The sequence below is a fragment of the Lampetra fluviatilis genome, chromosome 16 (genome assembly GCF_964198595.1).
Source record: "Lampetra fluviatilis chromosome 16, kcLamFluv1.1, whole genome shotgun sequence".
In the NCBI taxonomy this organism is placed as follows: domain Eukaryota; kingdom Metazoa; phylum Chordata; class Hyperoartia; order Petromyzontiformes; family Petromyzontidae; genus Lampetra; species Lampetra fluviatilis.
Window position 1 is genome coordinate 6350297 of NC_136290.1, and position 12688 is coordinate 6362984.

The 12688-nt window shown below is 48.8% G+C and overlaps 1 protein-coding gene across 4 annotated transcripts in view; it reads left to right on the forward strand.

Moving 5' to 3' along the window:
- The window catches only part of LOC144936486 (USP6 N-terminal-like protein), a 63122-nt gene extending 53591 nt beyond the window's left edge, over positions 1-9531 (forward strand). For all 4 annotated transcript variants that reach the window (XM_078863587.1, XM_078863586.1, XM_078863588.1 and 1 more), the window contains one exon: positions 495-9531. In XM_078863587.1, the coding sequence (XP_078719713.1) occupies positions 495-2059 (1565 nt within the window). In that variant the 3' untranslated portion in view covers positions 2060-9531. The remainder of the gene's footprint in view (positions 1-494) is intronic.
- Positions 9532-12688: the final 3157 nt, after the last annotated feature.

The window sequence follows — 12688 nt, forward strand, 5'->3', positions numbered from 1 at the left end:
ACCGAAGACGCATGATTTGATGCGTGCATTGTGAGCATAATTAATGATTTGATGCGTGCATTGCAAGCATAATTAATGATTTTGATGAATGGATCATTAAGTGCCTCCTTACGACAATATAATAATTGATAAAAATGCTTTGACAGTATTCATTAATTGGTAATGAATGGCCCCTGCCTTGAGAATGTGGAATTTCCACCCTTGGTGTTGTGCCACCGATGAAAATGAGCCACCCCCAGAATGCTCAGTGGGGAGATACAGTTTTTTTCAAATATAAGTTGAGACAAGAGACGAAACACAAGGAATGTTGTGGACGATCGTTTTATTGTTAACCGTGTTGAAAACTTGCGTACCTTTCAAAGCTATTGTAAATTGGTTTCTGTTTTGTGTGTGCGTATATTATGGACCTTTGAAATGAACAAGACAGCCAATGCAGTCCGTCCATAGTTACACTACTCGCTTAACGTAGACTGCTGCTCTCTCTCTCCACACAGGCAAACAGGATGAGTTCCCCCAGCGTCCGTTTGGGCAAATGCCACCTGACAGCCTCACCATCCTGGAGGCAAATGGCGCCGCTAATGGACAGAACAGACAGCAGCAGCTGACACCGACAAAGGCTGCAACGATCACAGCGCCAGGGCCGGCACGCACTCCGTCCCCGCAGGGGAACGGAAAACGTCCGGCGCTCTTGCCTCCGCGGAGACTTGATGGGAACGTGAGAAGTGTGACCACAGGAGCTGAGAACCCAGCAGCAGCAGCAGCGGCAGTGGCATCAACAGCACCAGCAGCAGCAGCAGTAGCAGCAGCAGCATCGGGTGCGATGGAGAGACCAGCGATAGAAACGCATGCACAGAAGCTTCCGAGCGACGCAAACTCAAACCAGAACGCCGCTCCTGGTCCTCGCATAGACAGAGACGAAGGGGGGGCGTCGGCGCTGGCAGCCCCTCCCAAGTGGAGGAAACCAGCAGCGGAGGCTGTGGCAACAACGTCGACAGCAATAACATCGTTGGTGGTGCCGGTGGGAGGAGGAGGAGGCCCGGTCCGACCCGGCACCGTGATCCGCGTGGACAGCGTGGGCCGCAGCGCCTCCCAGCACTCGCTATACGACAACGTGTCATCCGAGCGCGAGGCTGACGGCCCGGTGGCCGCTTGGGGCCTCCGAGATGACCGCTTTCTCACGAGCCCCAGCAGCAGCAGCGGCAGCGCCGTCACCAACGGCGAGACGCTCGCCCGGCCGCAGCGCCTGCCGGTGGTGCCGCCCCCCCGTGCGTACGGGAGCACAGACCACATCGCTTCTCCGCCACCGGAAACTCGGCAGCAGCGGCACCAGCAGCAGAAGCAGGGAGCGCCGTCGCAATCAATGAGCCGCTCGGCCTACTCTAGTCCTGCGCGGTCACCGTACGGAGCTTGGACGGACACGGTTCCGGTGTCGGCGAGTTACCACGGGCCGCCGGTGGCCGGCGCCGTGACCCCCAACGGCAGCAGCGGCGCGCACCTCCTCGCGCCGGACGGTTCCTTCGACCGTGCCGACGGAGCGGCTTGGGCTGCGGCGGCGGCGGCGTCCGCAGCCGGGCACAGCGCCAGCGCGGACGGGAGTCTGGACGGGGGTCTGGACGAGGGGCGGCACGCGCGGGGGGGGCGGCTGGGCCGTGACGCGCGGCAAAGTCGTGGCTCCCGCGCCCCGGCACTGGGCGACGGCGCCCGCGCACGCGTCGAGCGAGGGCGAGCTGCTGCTCTGGCCCGACGGGCAGCAGCAGCAGCGCTGCGTGAGGCAGGCAGAGCTGGTGCGGAATGTGGCGGCGGTGGCGGCTGTGTCGGTCGGGCCCGAGCGCCAACGGTCGCCGGGACACGCGCGGTACCCGCCCTTCCCCGCCGACGACATCAGGGAGACGGCGGTGCTCTGAGCCGCGGTGGCGGCGCCCCTGATGACTCCCGTCCTGCGCTGCTCCTGGATTTTAAAGTCGAGGTTGGGGTGGGGTTGGCAAACTTGGACGTTGGGAATGGAATGTGGCAGGAGGGGCCAGGCATTGTAGGTGTAATTCGAAAGAGGAGGTTTTGATGGCGGAGGGCAGACGTCGGTGGCGACCAAGCCGGATTGTGGCAATGAGATTGTCGGACCTTGGAGGCCGTGTGCTGACTGTGCAGCAACTTCAGGATCTGGCTTACGGAAGGAGGCAATGTTGAATGGTGGCACCATCAAATGGCATCTCCACATCCTTCATATGGTTTACGTTTTTATTGTTCGACCCCACCGGAACTTGACTTCGTTTCCGTGAAACTATGGGTGTATCTTTTTTTTAGCTGACAAAAGAAATTCGACTTGCGTTGTGTTCAGCAGCACGTTTTTTTTGTATCTCGACACAGAGATGAGCTTTAATCGGCGGCGTCTCTGCGAGCCGAGCGATTTTACAAGCGTGTAGCTCGCGAATTTTGAATAACGGATCGAGAGAGCCATCGTACACCGACCTATCGGACCTCTGACTACTCGAATAATTTTTACGCTTTGGTTTTATTTTTTCATTTTGGATTTGTTTTGTAATTGTCGTTGAAACAGCTGTAAATAGTGCGGTGTGCGGTCAGGTGTTTAGCGATTCTAACTGTTACACAAGAACGTTACGACAACCAGCATCTCCTCAGGAAAATCCTCGCCCATTGTTTGATCTGATCATGTCCTCCACATGTAAAATTGTTACCAGAGTTTTTTTTATTTTTAAGTACATTTTTTTTTGTGCTGTGCTGCATATTACTTCACGAGATTCCCGTTTCTCTCTCTCTCTCCATCGAGGCTGTCAGCGTACACGCGTGGGTTTTATCCAGGTGCTCCAGTTTCCTCCCACGTGTCCATTGGCTGAAAACATCTTAGTATATGGAGGACTGCAGAGCTGTGGCAATTGTTGGTAGCACCGGCTCAATGCCCGACTGCTGCCTCCCAGCTTGTCTGTGGTTCCTCAGCGAAATGTAAGATGCAATCGGCATGAACGACGCAATATTTTTATACTTAAAACAATCTAAATGTTTATACATTTCATTTCAGCTTATTAATAGGCATGTGAAATGATTATTAGCCAACCGTGCTAACGTCCGATTAGAACAGTTGGCTACGTACGGTGCGAAAGAAGTTCAACATACACAAATTCATACTGAACTCAACCTCTATGTGACGATGGATGAATTGATTATAATCAATTGAGGATCATGTGCCAATATTCCATATATGTCTTGTTTGTCTTCTATCATTCATCATGTCAGTTCTCTCTCGTGTGTTTGTCTTATTTGATCTGTGATCTTAAAGATAACAGTCTCTTGTTGTTGTAATGTAATTTTCATAAACCTTAAATAATTGGAAGGCACGTAATTTGATACGTGCATTGTGAGCATAAGAAACGATGTTGATGAATGGAGGATTTCATGCCTCTTGAAGACAATAGCCAGCTTGTGTATAGATATGAAATGTTGTCAGCTTTGTTCTCGACTCTCATTTTACTTCTCTCATTGTTCACGGTTACAATTGGGGACATATTTTTTATTCATTCGTTTATTCGGCGAAAACGGCAACAACGTCTGTTTTTTTTGTCAGTTTCATTCTTCATCTTTCATCTAACCAAGCAAAAGTCCATTCACAGACAATGATGTCATTTGCACAAAATGTCAATTGATGAATCTCGAGCCAACATTTCATTTTGTTAACGGATACCTTTGTCCATAGACACGTGGTCAGTTTTGTCCGGTCATGTTTGAGTCGGTCTTTCACAATTCTGGCTAAAAAAGGCAACTTGCGATCGCTAAAGCAGAGCGGCAGGCTCCGTGGTGGCACGAGCTGTTCTCTATTCACAGTGCTTCCCAATCTGACGCAGCCACGGCTGCAATGTATCCACTGCGATTGGCGCGACATCGATGCGCGTCATTTCTTGTTATGCCTCCGTCAACATGTGCACGGAGTCCACATCGTCCAGAGTTCCACGCGAGGGAAATGCCGGCGGCCAGTTAGCAAGGTAGTGTTTCTCACCAGAGCAAAGAACCGACAGTTCTTAGGCTTATCTTCGCACGGCCCGCAGCCACATGAGGACTACACGTGTAAACGGCCTGCGAACGATATTCATCCCATCAACGCAAGCATCTTAGCCACACGAATTGGGTACTAGATGGGATTAGTTTCAACCTGGCATCACTGTTTCAATTCTTTTACACGCTCGGTCACTTCTGTCGATTGCATGGGCCTCTTGGAGTGAAGGCCAATAAGGTCTTTGAAAGCTCTATCTGTGTGGCCGTTATTAAGGGAAAGGTACCTCACCCCTGTACTTGAGGGAGACGCCGTTGAGATGACGCCATCGGTCTGTTTCTGCTGTTCGGCGAGCGGGAGGCGTGGCATCGTGTTACGCTCAGGCAGACGGCAGTATGGCGTGAGTGCGGTTTTATCGGAACTATTTTTTTTAAACATCGCTTGATTCGTTTCACGTCTGCCTGTTTAGAGTAATTAAATTGACAAACACTCCGCCGGGAGGCGCATGCACCCGTTGCATTTGGTGACCGTTCAGGACTGGAATATGCAGCAAATGGATGAGGAGCAATGGGGGGCGTGGATGGATGATTGGAAGGTGTGAGCTCTGGCAGCAAAAGTTGCGTCGAAGCCAAAGTCTCGCCACTAAAACGAGCGTTCGGACGACGACCGCCGCTGATGGTGTCCCCTGAGCCAGCGGCGGAAACTCCACACTTGTAGGGTGCCCACGAATCACTCTTCACAAACTGGTTCTCACTTTTGTGGACGCCAGAAAGATGATGAGTTGAGTTGCACCCCCCCCCCCGGCCAGATGTTGAACTCGAATTATATGGATTGCGAGTCGAATGCTCTAACCACAGCGTCGCTCAGCCAAGTCGGCGTGAACAATACCTGGACTTAGACTTGTTGCGACACTGTGAAAGGTTTGAACGCCACAATCCTTTGGCAATAAGAGGACATGGGTACTTGAAGGGCACTGCTCGGTGTGTGCTATATGCAGCTCGGTAACAGGTTGGTAATTGGGGGCCAGCTGTGTAAATGGGGAGGCATTGAGCAACGCTGGCATTGCAATTGCACTGTCACTCTCATGACAATGAATCTTGTATCACAATTATATCATTGCAATCATGGATTCGACATTGGCGAAAATTATTTCCGTGTTGTTGATCGAGTTTAAAGGTGCGAGTTTTGTTGTTAGCTAAGGGTATATTTGTGCACATTTAATTCGAATTTTTTTTTATGCTCACATTGTTTTCTTGTTATATTTTCTGAGTTCAAAATCATGTGTTACTAAAAATGAAGGCACTTGATTTGTGGGTGCTCACGTGTGTCTGTCGGTGAGTAACAAGGCAGAGCAGTGGTTTGACTCGATTGGCAGCTCAAAATTCACAAATCCCATCGCAGTGCAGACATGTCCGGTCACAGTTTCTTCATTTGAGCACTTGGGCGGTCGTCATCTTCGTTGGCAGTGTCTGAGCCACTAGCGGAAATTCCCCCCCCCCCCTCCCATTACCATTGTTTGGGCCGATGTTGAATTCCCACTGAAGTGGCGTCACAGGATTGGGTTAAGTTTCTTTTGAAGTATCCAGTGAGCTAAGAAACTTTTAAGTCGGGGTACCATCAATAAAAACACACCGTTTCTGTGACAGACGTAACACATCAGAGAAAAATAAATGAATAATACAATAAAAAAAGGTACGAACTCACGTAATTTGAAATATAAAAAGTATCTTTTAAAAGTTATAGACGATTAAATAATTTAAAAGCGCAAGATTTGGCATAAAAGTGCCAGTGGTAAACACACACCGGATTACAACTCGCAACCCAGGGTCTGTCAAATTAACGCACAAACACTGCTGCAATCTTGCTATACACACGGTGGAGATTGCGTTACTGTTATTATCTGGTCGTTACTCTGTTAGTGCCGGGGTTTTTTTTTCAGTACATTAAACCAGTGTTTCATTGCCATCTGTTACAAGAAAGAACTCGTCCTCTGACCCCCGCTGTTGATGCATGATTATGACTTCAGTACTTTCTGGCAGGGAATAATCCCGGACCAAGACACAGCAGGACTCGTTCAATGTCGTTTTTGTTCCCAAACCCTTGAGAGAGTGTGCAATGCAGCTCCCGATGCAGGAGTTTGTGCTCCTTTGCATCTGGAGTGTGGTATCAGTGCCCTCGGAGCAAACACGTGGGCACACGTGGGACAACTGATCATTGTTGACGATGGCTCCGAGTCCCCCCATAGTCAGTGATCACAGGAGCCCCTCCCTGTTTTACCTGCAGATGTCAATGATGGTTTTAGGCCAGGCTGTCAGGGTTCCTGGCTGGCTCTGTCGTGGTCGTGGACAATATTAATGTCCTAATTATGTCATTTACCGAACCATGAAAGCTTTACGGAATCTGGAGACCATTAGAACCCCCCCCCCCCTTTTTTCACCAGGAGGATCTTGCCGGGGATTTTTTTTCTTACTTTTAGGGGCACGTTCGAGCTGTAGGATGTATGTAGGAGGCTCGCTTTGAAGTCCGCATCCCATTGCAAAATGAAATGTTATTTAATGTGTGTTGAGCAATAAACTACTTTTTTAAAAGCAAAAAAATTACAAAATTAGCACAGGCCCTGATAAATGCCATTTAATCAGCATATGTAAAGGTGAATGCCAGTTATTTTTAAAATAGAATTACTGTAATTGCAAAGAGTGGATTTTATGATTATCAGTACTGCCATAATTGATAGTATTTAAGACAATATGAAGTGTTTTGAATTGGATTTTTTTTACAACCCAACACTTTCCTTACTTTAACATCCACGTTAGTTTTTCTAGATTTTTTTTCCCAGGAGTAACTTAATAGTAGAATATGGCGATAATTGATATGTGTTTGTAGAGTAATTTATTGTTTGAAACATAATCGCTTCTGCGGATGGAATTCAATTCCCCTGTCAACGTATCGAGTGATTGCTGCCCGTGTCACGTGTGGCTGGTCATCGGTCTCAGCAGTGGCTTTGCCCGTGTGTTGTTTGCACCCGATGGAAATATGGAAAATTCTGCCACCACCACCACTTCCCATCGTCTCAATTGAATTGTAAGAAGGGTCCAGCACAGTATAATACCCCTAAAGCCATGAGCCATTTTTTCTTAACCGTTCTACAAATTCACGTGGTCTTACGGATGTATGTTAATTAGAGGCGTCCAAAAGAATGCACCGCAAATACGTTTTTTAATCAGATTGCTGTAATTATGTTTGATAGGATGTAACAGAAGTCTTAATAAACGTTTATTTTTCATTGTAATGTACGTATGAGAGCCTAGGGGTGTCAAGTGTTTAGTATTATTCGTTTTGTTTACTGTCGCTGTACAGAGAGAAGCCTTTTTTGCGCCGATGTACATCTTGTTTATTCTCAATGTTGCCTTTCAGTGAATATGTTCATACTGAAGGAAGGGTCCCATATCATAGCAAACCCGCCCCCCATGTACAGGTGCTCTCCGTAGCATAACGCGGCCCTAGACGTTTGTATTTGTAGATAGATTGCCGCAGTATTTATACTCTCGTATTTGTACGCATTTCTCTGTTGGGACTTATTAATGTATTTGCTTCGTAGCCTAAGCAGTGTGCAGCATGTTTTAAAGTTGCACCGTTACCTACTTGGATTTTTTTCCTTTTTCATTTTTCAAACATTCGAAGTGAATTTGTTTTTTTTGTCTGTACCGTGGTTTTTTTTGTTGTTGTTGCGAGGACAAAAAAATTGTCAGAAAAATTTGTAAAAAAAAAAAGTCGAAGTCGTTTGTAAATGTGTATTATTAATTTTTTAAATATGATTTTGGGTCTGCACATTTTTGGATGATGACTTATAGCGAGCGTTGTAGGATTCGTTTTATCAGTTACCATGAGTTCAAACAATTGCTTTGAAAAATGAATAAGTGTTTTGACTTGTTTCACCGGCATAATGTGCCCGCTTTTTATAAATGATCGTATTTTAAATATTTATATATTAACAACGTGCATAATGAAGGGAACACATTGATCCCGATATGCAATTTCACAATCGCAATTAAGACATTTCTGATTTGTGATTGAATTCTCCATTTGAAATTCGGAAATGAGCGTCAAAATGGTTAAGAAGTCCGAGTCGTATCTGTGGACAAATGATGACCCTAGCTGGATGAGGAAATTCCACATTCCTATGACAGTGGCCAGCTTCTCCAAAGGACTACCACTATTGATTGTCCACAAAGTCGTGCTAATCACGTTAGCTCCATCGAAGCGCTGAAGTCGTCAAACAAATGCACAGCTTTCCCAAAACCATACGCAACATGTTTTTTGTTTTGTTACAGCCGGATGACCTTCAGACGTTGTGTGTTGGGCATCCGAAACGTTTCTGGTTAATGTCTAATCGCTGGACGAGGCAAGTGAATGTCACATTGGCGGCGTTTGTTCGAGCTCCACGTTCAACCTGGGTCTGGATCATTCACAGCATGGGACATCACAACCCACGACGCCCCTATGGGACTATTCACTTATCGATCATGGCTGATGAAGAGCTCGGCCATCTTGATTATTAACATAATCGCTGCATCTTCTACCGATTGTCGGTCCGTTTACTCGACCGATCGGATAACGTGCAAGTTAGCTGGGGGGGGGGGGGGGGGGGTGAAGTCTCATCTCTGTTCTTCCCACTTGTGCCGCTGGAGGGGAGGTCATGGGCTCTGGGTTTGGTGAAGATCATCGGCGTCACTCGCATCATGCTGGGCGTGACTTGCACGGGGGTTTCCTGCCTTTGGGCGGCAGGACTTGTGGCTTGCTGCCATTTTTCCTAAGCGGGCCCGAGTAATCGACCATATAAAAGGGAGTCGATGAGAATGTTTGTTGTCCATATTGACTCGGTAGACCAGTCGTCCCCACCGCTGTTCCGCGTGTGTGGCAGAGCGCTTTCTCGCTCTTCGCGTAACAATCCCCGGTGTAACCTGGTGTCTGTCCCTGACCGTAACGAAGGCGGAAAAGTATATCTGAGCCTGTCGGTCGACTCAGCCTTAAGCGATTGAGTACCTGGTGCAGTGAGTAAAAACTATAATCGCCGGGAAGATGAGATGGCCGGGGCAGTGGTGCTGGCCACGACATCTCTCTGGTGTTGCATGTCACCGTTAGTCGGTGCTGCTCATAGCACTTGGCGGTCTCTTGGGCTGAATGTGGATCTTTGCCTCTGTATGCGTGCAATGTGAACAGGGCTTCCCGAGTTGTTTTCGATGGCGGGTTTCGTTCGTGATGTCCGCGTGCATTTTTCTCAAGTCCATTGTGTGTCTCAGCGGTTTTAAACGGTTACTGACACTGCCCGGTGTGGGAGTGTAATGTGAGCGTTGTCACTGCAAACCTTTGCTTCCCAGGCGAACAGGGCATGCCGGTTAGATGATGATAGTGATGGTGACGATGTGCGTCGGACCGAGTTATCAATACTCCCCAATGTCTGTACAGGAAGGAACATATTTTTTAGAGATGGATTTTCAATGTGGCTTTACATTAAAAAAACACCTTTGAAATGGTTTGGTTTGTGTGTGTATGTATGCGTTTTTGTCAACGTTTGAGAATGAGTTACTTATTTATAATGATATTAAACATGTCAGGTTTATTAAAAAAATCTGCCTTTTTTGTGTACTGGTCGACCAACGACACGAGTCTGCGCTGCAACGTAAACAACCCGCTTACATATCTTCTATACGTAAATATCTCATGCCCTGGACATATTGGAAACGGATAAATACACATTAACCAACAATACATCATTCAGTAAATAATAGTTTTTTTTATTAGTAAAAAGAGTCAATGAACTAGCCTTTTGCCCGTCCAAGGACGGGTGTATTGCAATAAATCTGAAACTTGCAAGCGAAAATCAGACCGCGACGTGATATTCATTGCATCCATTCGTGTGCAATTTGTAAGGACGCGGTGACACAAACCTATTTCATGTGAAGGTTATAATCCCTTGTTCATCATGACGTCCTTTTTACTTCGATGTCTCAACAGCGTGACGGAGATCACGTGACGTGAGGGTTCTGCCTTTGTAGTGAGTTGTGAGTTGACGCCGAGGAGGGGGGAGGAGGCACCTCGCCCCCCATGTGGAGTGACGTCAGCCGCTAATTATTATGAATGGGGGGGGGGGTGTCAATTTGAAGGACGTCACCATATAATGAATATTAATGAGGGGGGCTGTTCGATGTGGAGTGACGTCACCTGCTCATGATTATTAATTAGGGGGAGGGTGATCCATGTGGAGTGACGTCACCTGCTCACGGTAATTAATGAGGGGGGCTGATCGATGTGGAGCGTTAAGGACAGACACTCCTGGATGATTATAGTGGGTATTGGTAAAGAGTGACCAGAGACATTCTGAGCCAATAGCCCCAGAATGAGATGATCGTTACATTTGTATGACAGTTACAATTTGATGTGAAATTGGTTACGGTACCATGAGCATGCGTATAGTGGTTTGCGCGTTCCGCTACGAAACCTGAGTTCAATTCCCGTTCACGGCCAACACCAGTGATGATTATCTAAAGTTCTAAACTGACCCTAGGTCGGCTTGGCGTGCTGCTGGCCACCCATCCCATCGTGTGCCACAGTGTCGGCCTTAATAGTTTCTGGCTAACAGCGATTGCGATCTTTGTCTTCGTACCATAAGCTCATGGTGGACGACTCACAGTAACATGTAAGCCGATAATACTGGTAGGAACCTCCTGGTTACACCTGCCCACAGGGGATTATTGTGTCCGTCCGTCATGCATTCAAAAATGGGAGGGGTGGGGCTGGGTGGAGAGGGGAGGGTGGGGAGGGGCTGGGTGGGGAGGGTGGGAAGGGGCTGGGTGGGGAGGGTGGGGCTGGGTGGGGGGTGGGGAGGGGCTGGTCACCCCGTGGTACCCTTATAAAACTCAACGTTTAACCTCCTCACGCCGGCTTGTGTCCGCCCTCACAGTCGGGCATATTTGCAGAATACACCACGCCGCCGTTGACCCTGGCCATTGACCGAGCAACCCAACGTTCCTATCAGCTCCCTCCGCAGGAATGTGTTTAATCGATGCCACGCTGTACCCCAGTGATTGGCCATTCGGCCTCAATTTGGCAAATCTGAGTTCATATCAAGCCACGGGATAATCGACGCAGGTGAAAGTTCAGTTTTGGTGTGTAGCTCCACGTTGCTCGTGTCAAATCGTGACTTTCTACCCGTGTGGTCTGGCTGCGATGCGCCTGCCCGTTTGATTTGTGCCGTCTGTTGGCAATACTCGGTAAAATTTCTGTACGACACGCCAAAGGTGCTGCTCGTGTCATTTTAACCACGTAAGTGCCACTCGTCGTGGTCTGGCGGATTAGGTGTTGCTTCTTGATTTGAAGCTTTCGTGACTGCAGGAATCCATGCTCTTTGGTTCTTTCGGTAAAGTCACGTGGGTAGAAAAATGATGGATCACGACGTTTCGATCGCACGTGACTTTAGCGAAAGAACCAAAGAGTTATCGGTGTTGCTTGTTAACGCACAATGTGCCCCAGGAACTTGTGTGTGAATAAACACTCGCAATATTCTTGTTTTATTTGTGGTATCACATCAGTGTCTCCATGCTCAAATGAGCAATGGGTCACTGCACATAATTCACCGAGAGCCCTCTTGCCAATCCACTGTGGGACTAGAGCCTCCCCACGACGAGCCAGTCGTGTGGAGGCTATTCTACAACACGCTGGTGAATGCATGTCGGTAAAGGTGGCTATATATGGGGACATATCCTCCTGGAGGCAAGGCTGCGTTGGTTGGGTCATGTAGCCCGCATGCCCAGCCACCGCGTGCCCAAGCAGCTTCTGTTTGGCCGGATCGAGGGGGGGCTAAACGAGCACAAAACGGACTGGAGTAGAGAAGGAACTGATGCGGTACAGGAGGATGTGGAGCTGAGTGGACTTGCCGAAGACTGGTATCAGCAATGTCGAGATCGGCCTCTGTGGGGGAGGAGGAGGCTCGTGAATGACGCTGCAACTGGACAATTGGAGGCCGTCGCCCTCCAACAACAACGCAGGGCAGAAAAGCGACGCTCACAACAACGAGCGGAGCGCCGGGCGGATAAAATACAGTGACTTGGCAAAGTCGGGGGCACAGCTGGTGTGCATCTGCCAGTCATCTCAGTCAGCCAACCCATGGCAACTGCTGGGTCTGTCCCTAGACCTCTCGGCGAGGTTTTCGACACTTCACCTGGCCTCAAAGTGCACCTAGCCTGGCACAGGCGCCGTGGTGGTTGTCGACATCGGCCTCGAAGTGGCAACGGGGGCGTCGCGCGAACGCGTTGCGCGACTGCGCGTGATGACATTGGGTTTTGGTTTTGATCAACTCGTCACCGCATCCTCGTGGCCACCCCCGCCCCCCCCAATGAAGAATGAAGTCGATTCGAAGGAAAGTTTCACCGATGCGTTAAAGTTTCACCTGCAGCGGTTTGCGCGGTGGTGAACGCAGCGGCGCTGTGCTTGACCTGGCTCCGCCACTTAGCCTCCACGGCCCACGTCAGTGGCGCGAGTGATTTGTCTGACCCGGGGCGCTTAAGCACCAATGCCGCAACTTCACGAACCCATAAGAAAAGCAACGGTGGTGAAGTATGGTCAACCAACCCCCCCCCCTTCCCCCGCGTGATTAACACGGCTATATAGCTCAGTGAGTAAAAAGTTGGT